General features: G+C 48.8%; 3 protein-coding genes across 8 annotated transcripts; 1 reads left to right on the forward strand and 2 right to left on the reverse strand.

The window, feature by feature from the left end:
* Window positions 1-98: 98 nt before the first annotated feature.
* On the reverse strand, window positions 99-4223 carry LOC148389336 (SWI/SNF-related matrix-associated actin-dependent regulator of chromatin subfamily A member 2). 4 transcript variants are annotated; one of them, XM_088391725.1, is made up of 6 exons: window positions 3913-4223; window positions 2814-3037; window positions 2577-2682; window positions 2397-2498; window positions 1477-1618; window positions 99-1370 (listed from the first exon to the last, which is right to left on the reverse strand). In XM_088391725.1, exons 1-6 carry the CDS (start codon window positions 4006-4008, stop codon window positions 1276-1278), a joined length of 765 nt encoding a protein of 254 aa, XP_088247851.1. In that variant the 5' UTR covers window positions 4009-4223; the 3' UTR covers window positions 99-1275. The 4 variants fall into 4 exon arrangements, with proteins under 4 accessions (XP_088247851.1, XP_088247853.1, XP_088247852.1 ...); XM_088391727.1 differs by having other exon boundaries at window positions 103-1384; window positions 2814-3060; window positions 3913-4214; XM_088391726.1 differs by having other exon boundaries at window positions 104-1384; window positions 2814-3066; window positions 3913-4212.
* On the forward strand, window positions 1849-13506 carry mzt2b (mitotic spindle organizing protein 2B). 2 transcript variants are annotated; one of them, XM_088391731.1, is made up of 9 exons: window positions 1849-1926; window positions 6541-6695; window positions 6768-7034; window positions 7480-7645; window positions 7775-7892; window positions 11769-11974; window positions 12050-12210; window positions 12282-12413; window positions 12985-13505. In XM_088391731.1, exons 6-9 carry the CDS (start codon window positions 11808-11810, stop codon window positions 13134-13136), a joined length of 612 nt encoding a protein of 203 aa, XP_088247857.1. In that variant the 5' UTR covers window positions 1849-1926; window positions 6541-6695; window positions 6768-7034; window positions 7480-7645; window positions 7775-7892; window positions 11769-11807; the 3' UTR covers window positions 13137-13505. The 2 variants fall into 2 exon arrangements, with proteins under 2 accessions (XP_088247857.1, XP_088247858.1); XM_088391732.1 differs by having other exon boundaries at window positions 1852-1926; window positions 12988-13506.
* LOC148389338 (KN motif and ankyrin repeat domain-containing protein 1-like) lies at window positions 4851-11082 on the reverse strand. Of its 2 annotated transcripts, none has more exons than XM_088391710.1 (11): window positions 10867-11082; window positions 8135-10356; window positions 7741-7854; window positions 7155-7263; window positions 6869-7045; window positions 6596-6683; window positions 6194-6413; window positions 5977-6119; window positions 5702-5902; window positions 5457-5555; window positions 4851-5394 (listed from the first exon to the last, which is right to left on the reverse strand). In XM_088391710.1, exons 2-11 carry the CDS (start codon window positions 9702-9704, stop codon window positions 5371-5373), a joined length of 2745 nt encoding a protein of 914 aa, XP_088247836.1. In that variant the 5' UTR covers window positions 9705-10356; window positions 10867-11082; the 3' UTR covers window positions 4851-5370. The 2 variants fall into 2 exon arrangements, with proteins under 2 accessions (XP_088247836.1, XP_088247835.1); XM_088391709.1 differs by lacking the exon at window positions 10867-11082 and adding an exon at window positions 10440-10709.
* Window positions 13507-14628: the final 1122 nt, after the last annotated feature.

Genomic DNA, 14628 nt, shown 5'->3' on the forward strand with positions numbered 1-14628 from the left:
GTATTGCTTTTCTCATCGATTCCTTCTCCTCAATCCAGAAGATCTGATTATGGTCGTTAATGAGAAACTAATCAAGTGATTTATCCCTTTGGCACATTAAGAAGTCTTCCTGTAGTGCTCGTAACTCTCGGAGGAACGGCGTTTCTCTTTAATGTGATCCGGTGCAATTACAGGCGACGCACAGGAACCCAGACACCCCTTGGAGTATTGAGAGTGTCCTCCTGGAGCCGCTAATCTGCCATTAGCACGTCTGGCTACAGCAGGTTAATGGTTCCAACCGGATGATGGTAAAAACTAATCGTGTGTCAGTCACACATTTCCACTCCATCCAATCCGGAGTCAATCTTTACAGTCCAGAATTCGATGGATCCGATGCCAACCGATCAGGCGGGTTCTGGAACGCGGAATACAACACGTGACCTGGGTTGGTTTTGGATCCAATGTATTAACAGTACAGTTGCGTGGATACAGTACAAGTTTCCAGGGATTGTCTGGACGTCGTCGCCGGCCGGCGACGCGCTTCACATACAAATTGTACAAGATGTATCTGCTCGGGATTCACATTCAAAGTCCACAGAGGGAAAAAAAACGTTTTTATAAAAAAAGCTTCCGTGCCACAATTCTTACACTCCACGCGGACAAAAATAATGAGATGCACGTCCATCAGGGCTACTTCCAGGAGGTGGCGTGTGTTCCAATACTTTTGTACATATGCTACCAGGCCAATGAAAGCATTTCATACAAACACGCTGATTAAAAACAGTCCTTGTTTTCAGTTTTTTATATCCCGCAGAGGAAACTCAAGTGATCCTCTTTTCAAAAAGTTCTTTTTCAAGGTGAAACGGCAAAATGAAGGCCTCAATGAGAGTACATCAAATCTGAAGGTAATCTGGCCAGTACAGTGGTGCTTTGAATTTGGAGTTTAATTCATCTTTTGCTTGGCTACTCCCTTTACTCGTATTTGAAGGTGTAATTGTTCAGCTTAAAAAACACTTTTTTGGCATAGAAAAATCTTAAAATGGTCAGTATGTCAAATATGATCATTTGAAAATGTGTCCATCTCTGGCACCATCTTTTGCCTCATTTCGAATGATTATTTTATAACTTGTGACGGAGTGAGTGAGGGACTCAAGGCATCACTGTACACTCCACACATGAAAAATGGTGACTTTTGGACTATGGGAAAGCCCTCAAAATGGCGTTTTTATTTTTTGGCAGAATAAGAACGACAAAGAAAGAGATCGACTTCAAGACTTGTCGACAACAGTTCAACCTTCATTCTTGGAGGAGTGTTCGTCCACATTCCGGTCTGCGTACAAAGGCGGCGGCGGCGGCGACCTCTTGGCTGGGAGATTCAGACTTCTCTCCTCCTGGTTATCCAGCGCTTGCAGGAAATGAAAGAGACAATGCGAGAAAAATGCTGAAGTTGATGATTTGGGGAGTTTTTTTTTAGGATGCGTCACTTGTCCGCTTTACCTCCCTCCGGGTCTTCAGCGGTACCGCCGTTGTCGCTGTGGGTGACGGCGGCGGTGGCGGCCTGCTTGGGCCCTTCGTTGGCCACGATTCTCACCCGGGCGCTCTCGAAGACCGACTTGATGACGATCGAGTCCTCGTAGATCTGCGGTAGACACATCAATTAGATGAGTTCTTGTATTTTTATCCAATTGTATCCAATTATCCAAATGAATAAATGAGTGGTTGAATTTTTGGAGTATTATCACATAATCTAAATTGCCAGGACCAGCTACTGATTGGCCTGTAGTTTGGCACCGTTTTAAGTGTTCACTATTAACCAATAGAGGGCGGCACATCACTTAAGTTGTTAAATCGACCGGAAGTCCAAACGAAGAAGAGATGAACGTCCATGTTACGAGCAAGGCGCGCCACAGTTTTTAAAAATGTTTAATTTTTCCTGAAGCAACGACTGTAAGTGATTTTTGATCCTACTATGTTTGAAATGTTAACATGATGAATGATGGGGTGATAGTTTTTTTTAAACCTCAAATAGAATTAGCTCGCGCCGCTAATGCTAATCGCGATTGCTAACTGTTTAGCATAAATCAAATTAGCTCGTCTTGGTTTTGTTTGATTTTTTTTTCTTTTGTCGGGCAATAAACTTCTTTTTTACTTACAATAAAGAACCTTGTTGTCTGACTAAAAGAAAAAAGTGTTTAGCGTAAAGGAGGTTTGTGGCTATCCGATTATATTTGTGTATACTGCTGTATTTGAAAGACGACTATTTTCCCCCTCATGTGCGGCCAGTAATTCCTCCAGTGTGCTGAATTGTCTTAGTAGTGAGGACAAAGAGTGTGCTTGTACATGTCAAAGATAGGAAACAAGTTTCCTGACTTTGTTTTACTGGAGTGTCAAGTTGACATGAAAGTTTGGGGGTACACCTGAGATCCTTCCAGGTTGTACGTCTGAGCGTTGTTACACAACAGGAAAATGTCCTTTTCCAGGTCGCCCACACTTCTGTATTTGTGATTACGGACTCGCTCCTGCCAAAAAAACCCAAAACAAATAAACATGTCAATGTGACAGTAGGCACCAACAGGCACTCGTTGACGGACGCCCACCCTGATCCGTCGGAAGTCCACAGGCTTTCGGATCAACTCGTAGTACTCGGGAGCTTCCTTCCTGGAAGGCAGCTGGACAAAACCTTTGCTAATCTGTCGACCCAAGCTGGAAGTGGAAAGCAAGTTATGTTTCTCTTGAGAAGGCGCTAGAATGTTGTGATGCGGCGCATGTCGGTACTTTGTTTTACTGACAAACACTGCGGCCACAGATGCATGTCAAAAGTATTGTTTCCTCACCCGTCCTTGTAGTTGACCACCATGTCCACCAGCGTGCTGAGTTGCCGGGTGAGTTCGGGCGGATTCGGGGGGAGCTTCTCGGCAGGCGGTCGCCCTCGTTTCCGTTTGACTTTTTCGCCGGCGGTGTCGTGCGTCGGTAGCGGCGGCGGCCCCGTGTCGCGTCGTTGGTCGTGTTTGCGCTTCTTTGGGCCGCCGCCGTCCTCCATCTTCCCGCCGGCGTCCGGCTACGGTTCAGGAAAGAGTCCCGCTAAAACTTGAAATTTTGCAGATCAATGCCAAGAAGGGCCACGTTTGCGCACATAAATCCTCGATTTAAAGTTCCTCGATCGAATGCATGACGACAGTCAGCCGGGCTCACCTTTACGACAAGAATCGATAATGCCATCGCTGAAGAAGTCTTGATTTTTGGAGGATTTAGAAGTTGCAAATTGTCACGAGTGGGATTTTTTGACAGAATTGAATACAAAAAGTTGATTGATGAAATATTTATTTTTGAAATGAGACTAAAACAGAGGCTCAGTCGGCCATGTTTTGTGTGGCTCAATTTTATTTCGGAACATATCCCAGCTCATGTTTTGCCGTCACTTGTCCTTTGTGCATGCAAATTTTTGTTCCAACCGCACTCCCGCTCGCCTTTCAGTTTGTTCTGCGACAGCCGCATTTTGTTTTGTTGTTTGTTTTGTTTTTCTCAGCCCACGATATAATTCGCGCATACATGCCAGCAAAGCGGACGCAACCCCGATCCACGGCTGCAAGCCGCTCGCTAAACAACGCGCATTGTCAAGGACATGACTGGCGGCGCGCTGAGATGTTGGTAAACAAACTAAATGCACACAAGCGGGACATTAGGTGGGGGTGGGGGGGTTTCGTCCGTGTGGCTGCAGGAGAGGTGCGGGGCGGGAGGGTGACGAGGGGGGCGTCTGCAGCATCACCCCGGAGGAATGAAGGCGTAATCCCCGGCAGCCGACCACATTCCCGCCACGCCGAGCCTTTCCTCCTCCCCGACTAATCTTAGCCAGATTACACCCCCCCCTCTCTCTCGCACTCGAAACGCTCCCTCTCCCGCACGCGTCCAGCCGGGGAATGTCGGGATGTTTACCTGAGCGCGGTCTGCGGGATCCAGCGCGGCGACGGCGGCAGCGGCGGGGGAGAGAATTAGCAAGCCCGCATAGCAGCGAGCTGCTAGTCTCTTCATCAGCTGATCACTCAACGAGAAGCAGAAAGGGGGAGCATCGGGGGGGTGGGGGGAGCACTATGTTTTCATATACAAATCAATGAGGGGGGGGGCAATGCGGACGCTCCCGTCTGCATCGCTTCCCGACGTCTGCGCCAGGCCCCGAGCGCGTCTCCCTCTCCCTCCGCATGCTTTCAACATCCGGACTCCCTTTCTTCTCTTTGCCCCCCTCCTCCCCTCCCAGCCCCCCCCAAAGGTCCGCGTTTGACTTTGCATTCCATCTGAGCTTAGTGGGGAAGCGTCCCAACACGCTCTAAACGCAAGGAGTCGTATTACAAGCGAGGGAAAAGGGTCTTAACGGCCCAGGCAAAGTCGACCCCTGGCGACATCTGGTTGCCGTTAAGACGTTCATCGTATTTTTCCATCAGGCCCAACAAAACCGGTTAGAAAAAAAACAAAAAAGTTGTAGAAAACATTTTGGCTGGTCCGCATGTGAGATGTGGACAGAAATGTGTCTCCACGTGCATTTGAACAGCAATCGGCTTAGCATCGTGACTAAAAACTGCGTTCATTTTGATCATCGGGCTGATTTTGGAGCAGCTTAAAGTTCCACCCTAAAATGAACTGATGCATGTTTATTATTTTTTGACATTGTCTTGCCAACGAGCATTCAAGGCAGCCTCGCTCGAGCTTGCAAGTCCAGCAATGCAAAAGTAGCCAGTTCAAATATTGAAGCGATCGAGTCCTAACGAGCAGTTTGAAGTCGTCCGTCTGAATTCAAATTGACTCGCAGTCCAGCGTTGTCTCCAGCAGATGAATGCACGGAAACCGACGTCAGTCGTTTTTTTTTTTTTCTCCCCAGGAACCGCAAAAAAAAAAAAAACCTGGCTGCCTGTTGCCGTGGCAACAGCAAATTGATGGTCGGCAGCGCTTGTGTATGATTTGATTTGATTGCGCTTGCTAGGAAACCGCTCTCGCACAAACGCGCACACACACGCATGAGCGCCTCATGACGACGAAAACGCATCACTTGAACTCGATTTATTTCTATTGTGCAAGATGGCGGCGAGAACGACAAACCTGCGAGAGGAGCAAACGCAATCGAGTAGATGATAATGGGCCATATTGAGCAAGCGCTTGATTTTGCCGATTATTTGTTGTCGTTCCGTGCGTTTCTATTGTGCCAGGTGGAATTTGGGGAAACAAAATCATTTCTGACTTGAATCACAAGAGAAAGTGAAAGATCCATTTCGCAACACTTAGTTTGTGTATCCTTTGCGCCCGGGCCAAAACAAAATGCAAATATTTTGTACTAAAGTACTAAAAGAAGAGAAAATGGCAAGCTTCCAGTCGCCTTGCGTTTAGTCTGCGTCCAGACACCAATTAGGACCTTCCACAGTGATGAGCCTGTTAAACAAACAATTTTTTTTTAGTCGTTAATGGCAAACAAATTGCAATTCCGAAAATACCTCAGCATGTGCTTTGGCGAAGTTGGCGTGCGCGTAGAGGAGCACGGCGATATCATTGTGTCCCGCCTCCAAGGCGATGGACAAGGCCGTGCTGTCGTCCTGCACACAAAGTGACGTTTATGGCCTTCGAGGCTAAGCTCCACTCTGCTGCCATCTACTGCCGCCTCCTTGCAACAGCCAATTAGGCGCCTTGACTGCAACTCGTGGATTATGGCTCACGGATTCCTATTTGGCGCGTCACTCACGCTGTCCGTCAGCGCGTCGTCGCACTCGGGCTGGTCCAGCAGCAGCTTCACCATGGCGGCGTGGCCGTGCTCGCTGGCGCACATGAGCGCCGTGGAGCCCTCGTCGTCCTGCGCGTTGACCGCGGCGCCGCGGGCCAGCAGCGCCCGCACCATCTCCATGCGGCCGTGGCTGACGGCCAGCATCAGCGCCGTCTGACCGGCCTGATTTGCCACAAAAATGAATCGATCGCTAAAACTCAATTAGGAATTCAAATGCGGTATAAAGCTCGCTTGACCTGTGTGGCTTTGGCGTTGACGTCGCCGTTATCGAAGAGCCGCTCCACCACGTTCATGTCCTCCGGTTGGTCGGCGGCGGCGAGCGCGGCCAGCATGATGGGCGTGTACCCCGCTTTGTTTTGCTTGTCGGCATCGCACACGTCTGCCGACGACAACTCGTGACAATCGATATCCGAACCGATGTTCGCCGTTGTCACCGATGAGCGTGGAGCGTACCGGCATCCAGCAGCTTCTGGACCACGCCGAAGTTGGAGTGGGACACGCTGTAGTGCAGCGCCGTGTTGCCGTTGCCGTCGGCCATGTTGGCGACGTGTCGCAGCAGCAAAGGCGAGATGACGCGGAAGCCCGACAGGTAGTCCTCCACCGACTCGGCGGATGCCGACTTGGGGCCGGACACGGAGAACCACTCCTGCTGGACCGTCTGCAGGCAGTCGCGCTGCGTCAAAAACAGATTTGGTCAAGTCGTGACCTCGTGGAGCTCGTTTTTCTTTCCTCAATCAATCAAAATCTCAAGGAACAGCCCATCTTTGAAAAAAAATTCTAATGTCTCGATTTCTTTTCAGGTTTGGCATCGCCTCAACACGGCCAGAGCATTTTTAGCATTTAGCCTGAGCTCACCAGCTCCCTGCTGGGCAAGCGCTTGCCGTCACTCAGGTGAGTCTTCAAGGCCTGGCAGGCCGACATCATCTTCTCACTGAACTTGCACCTGGACGCAGAGGTACAATTTTTAGGAATATTCTCGTTTTTCTTAGCTGTGGATGTGTATGCTAGATTTTTTTTTAATTTTTAGAACTACAAGTTGTGTTTTGAAAACGATCTCGAGCTTAACGGTCGCGTGAAAGAAGTGGTCGGTGCCGGAGAGCGCCCCCAAGAACACGGGCGCAGCCTTACCTCTTGGTGATTTGCGATTTTGCTGACATTTTGGACGCCTTGCCGCTCACGACGCTTTTGAGCCGTCGCGGCGGCGTCGGATCTACCGGAGCCTCCCGCGACTTTCTGCTCGAGACCCGCTCGGCCTCCTCCGGGTTATCGCCGGCGGTGGCGGACACCTTGCTAGGTGGGTTCAACCTTCATAGAATCATGATATGAATGTTTAGCTAGCAAGAGTATATAGCTAGTAAACAAGTTTAGCTCGCTACTTGTGTAGAAAACAAAGGAGGAGTAATTTTCCGTCTACCCGCTGGCAGCTTTCATGAAGCGCATGTTTTTCCTGGTGTTGCTGCAACCTTGCTCGCCGTTTTCCTTCTTTGTGGCTTTGCGCGGAGCGCCAAAAAGAGTTGCTCCATCTAGACACAAAATGGATTTGAGTTGAACAACTTTATTAATTACAACCGAAACCGCTTGCTATTATAACTCGCTGCTTTTGTCATTGTCTGTTTTTCTGTTTCGAGATGACAAATACAACACTGGCGATTATTTTATATTTCGATTATTTTGTTCACATTCTCTTCCGTGACTTAGCTCAAGGACTTGTTTTTGTTTTCCTTCTTCTCACTCTAAAGCCGAGATGCGCATTGTGAGCCAGAAAGCTTCTCGCTCCTGACCGAGACGTTCAATTTTAGACCCTCCACCGCAAATTGCTGTGCGGCAAAACGACTTCCAAAACCAGATAACATTCCAAACATTGCGAGTGTCTCCGAGTCAGCCACTTCCTCCACAGCTAAAAGGGTAAGTTTAACTCAGGCGTGAGAACGTCAAAATGGCTCGCCCGCACAGGCAGAATATCCAAGCCATATTTTATGAAGCCATTTACGCTTGTTTACCTCTCACGGCTGATGAGCTCTGTTGTTCTAACAGCTGGATCATTCTTTTCACCTCCGAGTCATTTCCACCCTGCTGACAAGAGTTGCAGGAGTCTGCCGCCACTTGAATTTTCTCTGGAGCAGAGAAAAGACAACAAGAGGGCTTTTGAAAGGTAATTGAAAACAATTTAACACCGTGGCAAAAATCAAGCAAGTCAGTCAAATAAGGATTTTGGCAACCAAAGTTCCAAGTCCTAAAATTGTCAACTCAAGTCTGTCTTGATTGAAGTCATGTGACTCGAGTCCCCACCTCGTAATGCAACATTCACTTATTGAAGTACTTACTTAAAAAACATAACATAAACCAAGTACACCCCCCCCTTCCAGTACATGAATTTCCAAGAAACAGATCTACCTGAATCAAATGAACCGCCTCGAGCCACATCTCCGGTATTGGGCGATAGCGACGAGCTGGTTTGAAGGCCACGACGTGGCTGGAGTACCGCTGCTAGCTTTTCAATGCCGCTATCCAACGCGGAATTGTACTGAGACGGGGCAATCTCAGCTGCACCGTTTGAACCGGACAGATCCCGTATCCTCCCCTCGCCGACGCCAATGCTCCGAGTGTTGACCGGGTCGGGGAGATGGGATGGTCCCGAGGCCATGTTTTGGGTTTTAAGGCCGACCAGGGAGTTCTCATAAATGTTCATGAATCCTACACCAATGTCTCTGGTATTTGGTTTAGGGACGTTTCCTTCCAGGGGGCTAGTCCCGACGCCAACCGTGCGTGTCTTGAGGACGCACTTGATGTCTTTGACCCCCTTTCCGACCGCTACCGTCCTGGTAGTGGCGGCCTTGGTGGTGTTGGTGTGCTTGTGTTGGCTCTTGAGGACAGTATTTGTACTGGAGTCTGTGCTGATGCCATGTCTGGTGTTTGTGAAACGAGTCACGGAGTTGACTGCGGTGTTGGTCCGTTGGGACATTGTCTGGGGTGACGCCGTGAGTCCGAGACCTTTGACCGGATCTGTCACCATGCCTCTGGAAACCGTCTCCTTTGCCTGGCGGACGATCACATTCACAGAGCAGTCTCCGCATGCCACTGACACGAGTTCCTTGCGCTCCAGATTCTGCCACGGTATTTCCGTGTTGCTTTCGGCATCGCTGACTTTCACCTCCACTCCGACTCCTTGAGAGTTAGTGGAAACCTGGACCCCCACGCCCTTTTCCCTGGTTTCCGCTCGCTCTCGGACCTCCCAGCGGCTCATGGCTAGATCTGGACCAATCCCAACGTTTTTCAACTCTGGGCCACAACACGATGTAGCCGCATTCTTCACCTGTACCGCCTCCCCCGTGCTGACATCTTTGAGCTGGATGTGGTTGCCCACCCCTTGGCTTGTGGTGTCGGGCCTTGCCTCGGTGCTGCAGCTCGCCACGGATGGCTTGGCGGAGGAGGCTTTGTCTACTCGGTTTCTAGCTTCTGCAGCCTGAAGCTCCAGTTTCAGCCGGTTCATTTCAGCTTGGAGAGAGGATTCCTTCAGCTCTGCTTCCAAGTGAATGCTTTTCTCCTTTAAGGCAGCAATGACTTGTTGCTGCTCTTGAACCTCTGCTTCTAAATCCATGAGACGGCTATGTTGAAACTGTGCTATTGTGGAAGTTTGACTGTTTTCTGTCATGGCTTCTCCATCAACTATTTTATCATCCTTTTGGCAACGGCTTCTTCCTTGCCACGTCGGGTAATGTCCAGTCTTGATGGCCCTCTCGAGCGCCAGCATCTCTTCATCTCTCCCACTGAAGTCGTAGCAGTCCCTCTTCTCTTCGGCCTGCGGTTCTTCCTCAGTTCTCCTCTCCGAGTCCTCATTCTGGATCTTGAGTTGCGAGGCCAGTTGCCTCTTTTCCTCCTGGAGGACCGAGATTTTCACTTTGAGTAAGGGGATGATCTTTACTTGTTCTTCTAGCTCCCTCAGCTTCTGCAGGGCCACCACCATTTGATCTCTGACATTCAGCAGCTGCGTTGGGCCAACACTCGAGACCGGGGTGCTCCTTCCCGATGCCTGAGGGCTCGACTGGAGGCAACCTGTGCTCCCTCTGCTTCCCAGGGCGGAGCCAAGAAGTCCTTGCACGTGGCCGCCGATGCCACGAGCCTTGCCGCCGTTGTTATTGTCATCGTAAGCGCCCAACCCGGTGTAGCGAGAAAGAGAACCAGGGGAGCTCACTCCGGCGAAGCTGGCCAGTCGGCGGCGGGGACCCAGGGTGTGGCTCGTTGTTTCCTGCTCCAGGTTCCGGTGTTGCTCGGTGATGCTCTGCTCCGACGAAGGGCTTTGTTTTTGCAACGGAGCTCTCAAAGCAGGCGAGGACTTCAATTCGCCACTGCGATCCGGTCCTTCATTTTTGGAAGCGCTGGATCCATGCGGTGGAGGAAGAGGAGGTCGACCGAGGAGTCTTGTGTCATCACTGCTCGAGGACGAGAGGGAATCCGCAGAATGCCACTGGCCGGATGAAACGCCGCTTTGCGCTTTTTCCTCATTGCCGACGGCCACTCGAGGCCTCCTCTTAAGGCTTAGCCGCTTAATGTTGATGCCGTTTTGGAGACTCTTGGAGAAGTCCAGTTGACTACCGTCTCCCGGTTATGAAGAACACCTGAAGTAGAGAACCTTTATTGTTACGACTATTGCAAAAGAAAATCTAAGAAGCTTGTATGCAAACTAAAAACTCAGCGCTACCTTATTGACGTTGAAGCCTGACCTCGGTACTCCTCGCCCTCTCTGTTTTATATGTTCTTTTTTTGTCTATTGGAATGCTTTTGAGCATCATATCGCAGAAGCCGTCCCACATAAAGAGGAGGGACGTCAAGTAGAGGAGGGTTTGGCCATCCTGCGCAAACTGTTTTCAACACAAACTATCCCGAAAATGTCATGTCTCGCTACATGGACTAAACTTGCTCTATAATTACTTCCCTCTAAATGCCAGCTGCCACTCTTGGCTCTTGTCTCTTCACCGCAGAGTCCTTTCGCTAAGTTTGGAAGAGTCATTTCTGAACTGTTAACTTCATAAAAAAAAAAAAAGAGCACTCGGTTCGACTGAAGTTGAACATCATTTAAAGATACTCTATTAGACACAAAAGCCAGTCAAAGAAACAATCATTGTTACCTGAAACATCGCCGAAGCCGCTTTGCGCCATGAGGACATTTTCAACAGCTCATCCTTTTGCCATGCACACGTGCTCATCTTAATCGATCACCATTGTGCGCCATACGTAAGAGCATCTCACTTTGAACGTCGGTGCTCCACAGAGCACATTCTGCAATTGAATGCAGCTAAGCGTACAATGCTTACATAAAGGAAATGCAATACTGTCATTGACATAGCACTTTCTTAACACCAATGGGAGCAAGTGTACTTCAGTCACAGTAGTCTGATAGGCTATTCTTGATGTGGTGTGACAAGTCAATAATGATAATGGGATACGTTTGGGTTCATAAATTAATTTTATGTTACAAAGAATTTTAAGGGAGATTTTTTTTTTTTATTCTGCCTCTGTTTGATTTCACATCCTAAAACAGTTCATCAGACGCAAGCATGCTAAATTGTTTTTCTTCCTTTCTGAAGACTCTGCCAGAATCAGACTTCTGGCAAAACGTGCGTCTGTTTCCTTTTTTTCAGTTCTTATTCATTAACAACGCTAATTAACGAAATAGAATGAGTTATTTTTGATGAAGCGCAAAATAGTCGGGTTGGACTACGTATCCCATCATGCAACGCGCCGTGTCGCTTGATGATGACGCATTGATCCGTGCGCCGTATTTGTTTACAGTTTAGCTGTCGGAAGCTGATGAAAACGGCGCTCAAAACTAATTTAACGGTTTGTATTGTTTTGCCAAAGTTATTTTTTGACTCCGTATGCATTTGTTCGTCCGTAATGACTTGCTAATTTGTTAATATTTGTAAGCGAGTCAATGACGCATTGATTTTATTCACGAGGAGCTAGTTATCTCGCTAACACTTGAACATTTGCCTAACATCAGTTTGCCTCATTTTTTATTTTCCCGCAGTTCCTGTGATAAATATAAGTATCAGACGTTCCTGCCACAATGTCCCAGCAAGCGGCATCCTCCGCTGTGGACTCCCCGGCGTTGGTGGTGACCACCAGCGTGCAGAAATACGCCATAAAGAAAAAGGAGATCCTAAACGCAGAGGAGAGTGAGTTGTATGAGCTGAGCCAGGCTGCGGGCATCACCGTGGACCAGGAGGTGTTCAAGTCAGTCCGGGGAATTAAATTCAATACCACTATTTAACTGACATTTCCCATTGATTGACATCCATGTCCTTGTAGGATCCTGGTGGACTTGCTGAAGATGAACGTGGCCCCTCAAGCGGTCTTCCAGACTCTGAAGGCCATGTGTGCCGGCCAAAGGGTCGCCGAAAGCTGTGGCGGCGATTCCGCCACGGCCTCTCACGGCGCCGGAATCACCACGACCAAGGCGGATGCCAGAGGTGAGGATATTAAAACGATGACAGCGCATCTGCGCTTACTAATTGTTTTTATTTCTTCACAACTCAACAAGATGAGACCTCCGGAAAGAGTGCTAAAGTCCCCGCGGGTGTTTCCACGGGGCCCGGCTCCCGAGCCACCAGGGTCAGCGCCAAAATGGCGGCCTACGGCTCCCAAGACGTCGGCAGCGCTTCTCATTCTCAAGGTCTTGCTCGCATTTTTGCCTTTATGTGTGCTGTGTTTGTTAATGTGTGTTGATTTGTCTCCATGGAAGTGAGTTTGTTATTGTACGTTGTGTGTGGTTTGATGCGTTTCAGTGTGTGCGTGTTCTATGTTTTTTTGTGTGTAGTATTTATTACTTCTTTAATGCAACGCGTTTCTGATGAGTGCCTGTGTGTTATTGTGTGATACTTACCATTTGTTTACATTGTTATATTCTGAGAGAGTGTTTTCATAATTCTCTTACTACTAATACTAATGATAATTAACCATAAAACAAAAAACAAAATTAATTCCTTTTGTATTGCAAAAGCGTTCCAATTTAGAGCAAAATAAATAGTATAGGAAGGTCACATTTAAAGTTTTCAAAAAATTAAAAGGAACACTAGTCTGACTTAAGGTGTCTCTACTTATGTAGGAACAGGACAAGCAAATATTTTGGTGTGCATCATAATATTTTACAACCCCGATAGACTTCACTAAATCGACACTTTCCGCATCGGAGGGCATTTTCCCCATCCGGCGTGTTTTCCCATATATATTTTACGGTTCATCAGCAGCGCGAAGCAAAACGACATCCTCTTCATCAACAAATCCTGCCGACAAGACACGTGATGCCTCTGGCCAGCGCGTGCACCGGCAGCCCAGCGCCAGCAGGGGACAGAAGACCAAAAGCTCTGGAAGCAGCAGCTCCTCCTCGCAGATGTGACCTGACTACAGACAATCATGGAAATAGGAAACCATTTCACTTGCATTGATAGGGAACATTATAGCTATTTATTTGTCCTGGCATGGTCAGCTGATCTGGAAGGAAGTGCCTTGATCTGCTCGACCAAATGCGGGAGTTCCTCATCCAAGAACAAAATTGTACCCAACCAAAATACAGAGCGGCTCCTAGTAACTCTGCAAAAATTGGAGTGGCTGTTTAACAAAAAGTTCATGACAGGTTCACGGTCACAGCGCACATTGGTTGGGAATTATTGCTCAACCGTATTGTAGGAACTTATAAAAATCATGTAACAAATATTCTGGCGGCATCTGTGTGCATCTTTTAAATGTTTTCATAATAAAGCTTAAAATAGAAAAATGTTCCTGTCTTTTTTATTTGAGTAATTATTAGAATTTTAGAAAGGCACAGTTAGTTTTCTTGCCTTTGCTTAGTAAGATTCGTTGCAGGGTTAGGTTGCGTGAACTGAATGTTTGATGTGTGCCACATGGGGGCAGTAGAGTACCGCTGAACTCATACCCCCCCTTCCCTCACCCACCAATGCTCCCTCCCCCACTTTACGTGCCCAAATTGTTGCAGGGATCCTTCTTGATTGGAGTGAAAGTGGAGCTGAACTGCATGTTTTGTTTGCCTCTCCGCACGCGTGTGTGTAAATGGAGAGGCGGTATGCAGCTTCAGGGGTCATTTTAAAGTCCACGGCCCGCCCGCCTTTTATGTGGCCGTCCATCCTGTTTATACGGCCCTGCCTGTGCACATTGATAGCGGCGTGCCTGTAATTGATGGTGCCATATTGCTGCGCTGCAGCCGGTTTAATGGGCCTTGACGGAGCAAAAGGGGAACGCGGCACGGGACTGAGCTTAACCCTTCCCGCGCCGCGTCCCGGCTCCTCGCAAACGGGGCCCTGGGTGATTAGCATGCCGCCGCTCTGCGTAATGGCCGCTTGCTTCATGATCAAGGAAGCGCGGACGCCCCTCTGACTCCACTTCCAAGAATAAACAGTCGCCAGCTGCCACCGCTCGCCTCTGTTGTCGCTCGCAGGCGGCCTAAATGTGTTTGACAAAGCCGGTAAACGGCAGGGAATTTATTCTCGGCCTGCCAGGCTGCCTGCGGCTCCACGTGTCACCTCTAGGGGGCAGTGTGGCCCCGAGATGCTTGGGGACCCCCCCTCCTCCCTCCCCGTCCCCGAAGCACCCCGTATCGGTCCACCACGCCTGGCCTTTTGGATGTGTTTATTTTCTTATGAGGGAATTTCACTCTTCCATTAAATAGAGAGCGCCATCCCTCACAAACGCGCGTGCGTCCGCACGCTATATGCGCCATTAATCAATAGAGACGAGCAAACTGCGCGCCTCGGCCGTATTGTGCGAGGCGAGCGAGGCGGCACGTTAAAGAATGAGCGCTTCAAATCGTTAGCGTAAGCGCTTCGGCACGATGCCTAAAACAAGCACGCTCGAGACAACGTTTATGATTGGCG

Source organism: Syngnathus floridae, chromosome 12 (assembly GCF_059516105.1).
Source record: "Syngnathus floridae isolate MCC-2025c chromosome 12, RoL_Sflo_1.0, whole genome shotgun sequence".
NCBI classification, from domain to species: domain Eukaryota; kingdom Metazoa; phylum Chordata; class Actinopteri; order Syngnathiformes; family Syngnathidae; genus Syngnathus; species Syngnathus floridae.

Excerpts from the sequence above, each read along its gene's own strand:
- mzt2b (XM_088391731.1), top strand. The coding sequence starts at position 11,808 with ATGTCCCAGCAAGCGGCATCCTCCGCTGTGGACTCCCCGGCGTTGGTG. Across the intron at positions 11,975-12,049 it reads GTGGACCAGGAGGTGTTCAA|GATCCTGGTGGACTTGCTGA; the intron begins GTCAGTCCGGGG and ends ATGTCCTTGTAG. Across the intron at positions 12,211-12,281 it reads GACCAAGGCGGATGCCAGAG|ATGAGACCTCCGGAAAGAGT; the intron begins GTGAGGATATTA and ends CAACTCAACAAG.
- LOC148389336 (XM_088391724.1), bottom strand. The coding sequence starts at position 4,008 with ATGAAGAGACTAGCAGCTCGCTGCTATGCGGGCTTGCTAATTCTCTCC. Across the intron at positions 3,038-3,912 it reads ATCCCGCAGACCGCGCTCAG|CCGGACGCCGGCGGGAAGAT; the intron begins GTAAACATCCCG and ends CCTGAACCGTAG. Across the intron at positions 2,499-2,576 it reads TGGACTTCCGACGGATCAGG|GAGCGAGTCCGTAATCACAA; the intron begins GTGGGCGTCCGT and ends TTTTTTTGGCAG.
- LOC148389338 (XM_088391710.1), bottom strand. The coding sequence starts at position 9,704 with ATGGTGGTGGCCCTGCAGAAGCTGAGGGAGCTAGAAGAACAAGTAAAG. Across the intron at positions 7,855-8,134 it reads AGGCGGTTCATTTGATTCAG|AGAAAATTCAAGTGGCGGCA; the intron begins GTAGATCTGTTT and ends TCTCTGCTCCAG. Across the intron at positions 7,046-7,154 it reads TTCATGAAAGCTGCCAGCGG|GTTGAACCCACCTAGCAAGG; the intron begins GTAGACGGAAAA and ends GATTCTATGAAG.